The 7,053-nt window shown below is 61.2% G+C and overlaps 1 protein-coding gene across 1 annotated transcript in view; it reads left to right on the forward strand.

Annotated features, from left to right (window-relative positions):
* Positions 1 to 88: 88 nt before the first annotated feature.
* Positions 89 to 7,053, forward strand: part of ARID3C (AT-rich interaction domain 3C) — a gene marked incomplete at its 5' end in the record, with an annotated part of 22,282 nt that continues 15,317 nt past the window's right edge. Inside the window, one exon of the mRNA XM_019474369.1 lies at positions 89 to 190. Coding sequence (XP_019329914.1) covers positions 89 to 190 — 102 coding nt within the window. The remainder of the gene's footprint in view (positions 191 to 7,053) is intronic.

Raw genomic sequence — 7,053 nt, forward strand, 5'->3', positions numbered from 1 at the left:
GGAGGAGGAGGAGGAGGAGGAGGAGGAGGAGGAGGAGGAGGAGGAGGAGGAGGAGGAGGAGGAGGAGGAGGAGGAGGAGGAGGAGGAGGAGGAGGAGGAGGAGGAGGAGGAGGAGGAAGAAGAAGGGGAGCCCCGCGACCCGCCGCCCCCCCCGCACCACGAGTGGACCTACGAGGAGCAGTTCAAGCAGGTAGGAGGCATCTCTGGCCCCAGCGCACCGGCACCAGCACCGGCCGCCCTAGGTGGGCATCCCTGATGTTCCCTCACAGACCCCAGACTTGGGGTTCAGCCCTCCCTGAATGGATGCCACTTATGGCCCCCACTGCCCCCAAACCCTGTCTGCATCCCACCCTAAATGGGCAGCACCACTGCCCCAAGCCCCATCCCAGTCCCACCCCAAGCTGACATTCCCAGTACACCCATTACCCGCAGACATTATTGCCATGCTACCCTAAATGGGAACCCCCCGGTCCCCCTCCACTGCCCCCAAACCACATCCCAGGCAAGCACAGTCAGTGCAACCCAACACCCCTGTCCTGGAGCCCCATCCTGCCCCAAATGGGTAACCCCTGAACACTCCTCACTGCCCCTGTCCCTGAGCCCTGTCCCACCCCAACAGGCATCCTCATGTGCTCCCCATCTCCCTGTCACCAAGCCCCATCCCTCTGCCTCATGTCACCCACCTCCCCCATGTTTCCTATGCCTGTCCCCAGGCACTGCAGCACGACGGGGTGCCCAGTGTCCAGCTACCTCCCTGTTCCCACCCTGACCCATGCAGGCTCCATCCCTGGTGCTTTCCATGACATGCAAAATGGGGTGACCCCTGTCCATGGAGGTTTTGCGGAGATGGACAAGGGTGAGGGCTCTGGTGCATGGTCACCCCAAGGGGCTGGTGGGCTGTGGAGCCGAGCTCCCCCGTGTCTCCACGGGGGTCGGGGCGTATTACTGCTGGTCAGTGCCGCTCATTGATTTCCTACATTGGCTGGAGGGAGCAGCGTGTCGACCCTCACTCCCGATGGGCATAGGGGAGACCCCTGTGCCACAGAGATCTGGCGCAGGGGCAGGGCTTCTGGGGCTCGTATATAGGGTGGAGGAAAGGCCTCTGTGTATTTAATAACATGCCCCCGTGCATGGATCCTGTCCCTGCTGTGTTGTGCAAGCCCTGGTTCGCATGTGGCACGTGCTGCTCTGTGCACAGGTGTGAGTGTGGGTGTGAGTGTGGATTGCACAGTGCCAGGTCAGGTTTGCGCTCCCTGTGTGCTCCGCTTCATTATGGGGGGAGAGAGGGGTGACGCTGGTGGCAGGGTGGGTGACAGGGAGGACGCGGCAAGGGGACAGAGCAGGCAGAGATGTCCCTGCACAGCTGGTGTGTGGCTTTTTAGGATGGCACTGCTCAGGGGACAGTGGGATGAGGGCACATACCAGCTCAGCCACAGTGGCACTGGCAGGAGGGGACAGGGACAGCAGCAGGGACCCGACTTTTGGGTGCCATGGGGCCATGCTGCTGCCTTTTCTGTTTCGAGATTGCGCAGCATGGTGTTATTCAAAGGGGCCAGGGCTCACCCCCCTGGGCCCCCGCCTGCGAGGCGGCAGGTGTGGGTGCAGGCAGGGCGCAGAGAGCGTGTGTCCCATGGCTGTGCCTGGGGACGCTGCCAGTGCCGGACACTGCCTCGAAAGCAAGCCGGGGAGGGCTGGGGTGGGTGCGCTGCATAGGCTGAGTATCTTGTCCGGGAAGTGTTATGTTACACCCTGCTGCGCAGAAAAAGGCTGACTGTCCGGTTCTCGGGGTCAGCCAGGAGGTGGGAAGCAGCTCCTCCCTCCCAGGCTCGGGGAGGCTTTATGCAGAGAAAGCATCCCCGGCATTTCTTGCCCTTCAGCCTCACACCCTGCCCCTGGCTGGGGCTGTCTGCACTCCCCGTGCGGGGCAGGAGCAAAGCTGGCAGCATTGTGGGAATACCAGAGAGATGGATAGCAGGGGAAGTCGGGGGGGGGCGGGGATAAATCCTGCTGCTGCTTCCTGGGGTGAGAGCTGGCTCCTTGCTTGCTTGCTCTTTTCTCTCTCCAACCCTGATGGGAAAGGCAATGGTTCCCTGCTCCAGAGACCCACACACAGGTCTCCCACTTGGTGGCATGTCCCACCCAGCCCAGGGGACAGCGGAATGTCCCTTATGTTCAGTGCCCCCTGGGTGCACAGGGACAAGGAGACTGATTGCTTCTGGGTGGCTTATATGGGATAGGACAGGGAGAGGGGAAAGGAGTTACTGGAACCAGCCCTGCCCTGCCTTTGCTTGGTGCTGCCCTATATGGGGTGGCAGTTTGGGGCAGCTGCGGTGCCGGCTGGCCTTGGCGTCTGCACGGTGGCTGTCACTCCTGTCCCTCCCCTGTGATCATCTGGGAGGGGATGCCCCTGCCTGGGAGGGACATGTGTGTCCCCCCCGAGGCCCTTCTCAGGCTGCAAGGCTGTGCCTCGCCCAGCCTGGTGAACAGGTTCTCCGCTCTTTGCAGGGGCTGAGCCGGGAGGGTGGCCGTGTTCCGGCTTTCAGAGGTTTCCCAGGGGCTGGGCTGTGATGCTGTGGGGCATGGAGGGTGGCGTGTGCCTGCTTGCAAGCTGCCAGGACACTGGCAGTGTGGGCATGGGGGTCCTGGAGCCAGTGAGAGACCTTGCAGTGGCCAGGACTGTGTCTCCCAGCAGGACCCCCTGCTTAAAGCTGCCCCATTCCAGCACAGCACTGCTGGCATCACCTGGGATAGGTCTCGGGGTCTGTCCTTGCTGTCATCCTCCTGGGTGGGGGGGACAGCTGTGTGAACGAGGACCACCAAATCCAGGCTGGTTTGCAAAGGGTGGGCAAGGAGCCGCTTCCCCGGCTCTCCACAGTGAGGAGAGGACCCTGATGGGAATGAGGTGGGAGGTGGGTGCAGGACCAGCTGCAGGGGTTTTCCATGCAGCGCAGTGGAAAATGGGAGCAGAGAATGAGGTCGTGGTGGAGAAACCCATTGAGGGTTAATAGGCAAACACTGCTTCCCCCAGGTTTATACGTTTCCAGAGGTGCTGGTTTGGGGGGCTGGCAGGACCTTTGCTCTGATCTGGGAGGGCCACTCTGATGTTATGGGGTTGTGAGACCCCCTCACCCCTGCCTCTTGCATCAGCCCCCGGTGCTGGTCTATGTACACTTGATAAGGACACATGGGTAGAGACCTGGGCAAAGGTCCAGGAGGTCTCCCGCACCCAGGCAGGGGTGCCTGGCCCTCAGGCAGGGGGCACTGACTGGGGTCTGACCATGTGCTACCCATGAACCCCCCCTTTCCCTGGGGACGGGGATGCCACCAAGTTGCGATGCTGCGGTGCTGCGTAACCTAAGCAGAAGCTGTGTCCCTAAGCAGGAGGGACTTAAATGCCTGGATTTTGTGCCCAGCTCTCTGGCAGCAGAGCGTTTGCTGGCAGGAGGATGCCCTCCCTGCCAGGGCCCCGCCAGCGCGTTCAGACACATCTGGTTGCGGTTGGGGGGATCAGGACCCCACAGAGCTCCTTCTTCCCTGCCCGGAAGCAGCTGGGGGGGGTGGTGAGCCCCAGCAAGCCCTTTGGGGACTCTCGGGTGTCTCGTAGCCTCAGTGGTTAATTTGGGGATGGCTGGCTTTGCCAGCAGCTGTTTGCCATGATCCTTGGCCAACCCTGGTGTGGCTGTTCCTCCTCTTGCCATGGTGCTGCTCCTGCCCCATCTGTCCCTGAGCTGGCAGTTGCCTCTTGCACCCACCTGCCCTTTGCATGCATTTAGGGGGGACTTGCCAGCCGTGAACGCTTGTGTTCACATCTCAAAGCCTGGAGGAAAGTGCTCCGAGTTGGCTGTAGTCCTCCTTGTGCCATGGACCTCCACCCCATGCCTCAGTGTCATTCCAAAATGGGGTGCAGGGCCTGCAGTGCATGCCCTCCTGCCTCCATCCCCATTGTTTTCTCCTGCGGGGTTGTCCCTGCCTGCCAGGGAATGGAGGCAGCTCAGGAGGGGGACCCCGGGGAGAGGGAGGTGGTCTCCCTGCCCCCCACCCCCGGCCTCAGCGCATCTTCAACCCAGGTGCAGGAGCAACAACCGCAGGGCTCCCGGGACTAAATTAGAGGATCTCTGGTTACACCGCAGAGGCAGAGGGGATGGATGTGGTGTTTGCTCCTATTCACAGCTGCCTGGAGGCTTCTCGCCAGTGAACCTGCAGGCAGAGCTCAGCCCCGGGGCTGGGACCACCTGCAGCGGGGAGGTGGCGGCAGCAGCAAGGGTCAGTGTGCTAATCCCCGGCAGCAGCAGCTCTGGCAGCTCTAGCAGCCCAGCACAAGTGCAGGGGCACAGGGCAGGAGCAGGGGGCTGCTGGGGTACAGCTCGGAGTGCATACAGGGCTGTTCTGGGCGTGTATGTGCATATCAACCAACGGGAGTGTATGGATCCATATAAATGCCCATCTAAGTGTAGGAGTATGCCCGTGTGTGTCTGGACCCGTGTGAGTGCTGGACCCATATGAGTGCCCAAGTGTTTATGAACCCATGTGATTGCTGATATGTGTTTATGGACCTATATGAGTGCCCAGGTGTGTATGGATGTGGCCAAGTGTGTATAGACCCATGTGTGTGTGTGTGTAGGGGTGTGTATGGCACCATGTGTGTGCTCACATGCATATGGTGTGCCCATGTGTGTCTGAATATACTTGTGCGTATGTATAGGGTCACGAGTAGTGTCCCAGCATGTATGGGCACTCCTGCACATGCATGGACCAGTGTCTCCATGTATAGAACCATATGGACCCATGCATGTTTGGGGCAGGGTTTGGGGGCTAAGCCCCCTCCACAACCACCCCTGCACCCCTTGCCCCAGCCCACGGTGCTGAGCACCTGAGTCCTGGTGGGCATCAGTCCCCTGCCCACCCTGCTGCCCCCCAGGGCCCTTCCCAGCCCCGCTGCAGTCTGAGGGATGCCAAGAGCCTCGGCAACTGCTGCAACACCATCTCCCAACCAGGGGTCCCGAGGGCTTGGGATCAGTGTAAAAACTAATCAAGGGTGTGAGAATAAAGGCGCTGCGGGCAGGAGAGGAGCTCTGGCAGGAGCCCCCACCCTGTGGCTGCCCCCCGCCCCCTCCCTGGCTGCCGCCCTGGAATCGGATGTGAGCAGGGAGTTTGGGGGAGATGCACCCCCCTCGCTGACTTGGGCCTCTGCTAATCCTCTAATTGGGTTAATAATGGAGGTAAATCCCCTATGCAGGCAGCAGGCTGGGCAGGGCTGCAGTGAGGAGCGGGGATATGGCCCCAGGGCGGTGGGATCTGGTCCCACCGGGGTGCCCATGGGGGTTTGCAGCTGCGTGGGGGTGTGGGAGTGAGCTCAGGTGTGCTTGGGAGTCAATGTGCATAGGGGACAGTGTGTATAGGAGATGCGTGAGAGTGTACCAGGGATAGAGTGTATAGGGAATGCATGAGCATGCACAAGGTGTGTGTGGGTGTGCTGGGAAAGTGTGTATAGGGGTTGCATGAGTGTGCACAGGATGTGTGTGTATGTGCACAGGGGGGATGCATAGGTGATGTGTGAGCATGCACAGCAGGTGTGTATGTGTGCACAGGGAGAGTCTATAGGGGATGTGTGAGTGTGCACAGAATGTGTGTGCAAAAGGAGAGTGTGTATAGGGGGTATGTGAGTGTGCATGGGGTGTGTGGGTATGCACAGGAAGAGTACATAAAGGGAATGGATGAATGTGCATAGGGAGTGTGTGTGCACAGGAAGAGAGTATAGGGGATGCATGGGCATGCATGGGGGCTGTGTGTGCAGAGGGAGAGCACATATAGGGGCTGTGTGAGCATGCATGGGGTGGTGTTTGCCCAAGGAGAGCGTGTCTAGAGGTGAGTGTGTGCAAGGAGAGCATGCACACGATGTGTGCATATGCAGAGCAAGCTGGGGCCCGTGTGAGCCTGTGGGAGGGGGTGCACTGGGTGTGTGAGCATGCACAAGGCAAGTGTGCTGGGCACTGTACATGGGGGCTATGGTGACCTGTCCCCTGCAGCACAGGGCACCCACCAGGGATGCCCACATTGGCAGGGCCATGTTCCCCTGCTGTAGGCTGCAGCTCAGGGTTGCTCCACCCCAGATCCAACATCCACATCCTGTGTCCGGTGGTGGGGTGGGAGCGAGCATCAGCCCTAGACGCCCTTTCTGCTTGGGTGGCTCTTCCGGCGGCAGAGGCAGGGGCCGGGATCTCCAGCACAGGGGGTGCCACCAGCCCTTCCTCCCCCATCATCCCTTCAAAGCGGCCAGAGGAAGGGGATGGGGCCAGAGGTGCATGGCAGGGTCACCGAGCACCCAACACACATCCCAGGCATGTATGTGCACAGCCCCCCAAGGTGTGCACCCCCATACTCACCCAGCCCTATAGCGCATGTATGCATATACAGACCCCACGTGTGCAAGCACACACCCCGTGTGCACCCCTATGCATGTATAGCAGGTGTGCACATGCATGTCTCTCGGGGGACACCTGGGGAGGTGCTAGCACTGGAGGGGGGTCCCCCGGCTCCGGTCATCCTGGGAGGGAGGGATTGAGGGGGAGGCAGGGATGGAGAGGAAAGCAAGGATGGAGGGGGAGGCGGCGGCGTGGCAAGCGCCGGCAGGTCAGGGAGGTTAACCCGAACAAATCCCCTCATTGACTCCCTGCCTGTTCAGCCATGACCGACTAACAAGGGGCCGAGCGCGGGGGTCGCGCACTTGCGAGGAGCCAGGGATCCCCCCCCGCCTCCCCACACCGCAGCCCCTAGACAGACAGATGTAGGACAGTAGGACGGCAGGAGGGGGCTGCAGACGGTGCCCGCAGTGGCACCACACAGCACATTTCCTCTGGATACGTGCCTCCAACCCTTGGGTGAGCCATGCTGGCACCCTGTGCCTCAGTTTCCCTTCCTGCAAAACAGGTTGAGGAGGAGGCTGGGGACCCTGCGAGCGTCCGCCTTCAGGTTGAGGAAGGCTGGGGACCCTGCGAGCGTCCGCCTTCACCTCGGAGATGGGCTGCGGGGGCTACCCTCCCAAGGCCAGGCCAG

Source organism: Aptenodytes forsteri, unplaced genomic scaffold (genome assembly GCF_000699145.1).
Source record: "Aptenodytes forsteri isolate BGI_AS27 unplaced genomic scaffold, ASM69914v1 Scaffold201, whole genome shotgun sequence".
NCBI classification, from domain to species: Eukaryota; Metazoa; Chordata; class Aves; order Sphenisciformes; family Spheniscidae; genus Aptenodytes; species Aptenodytes forsteri.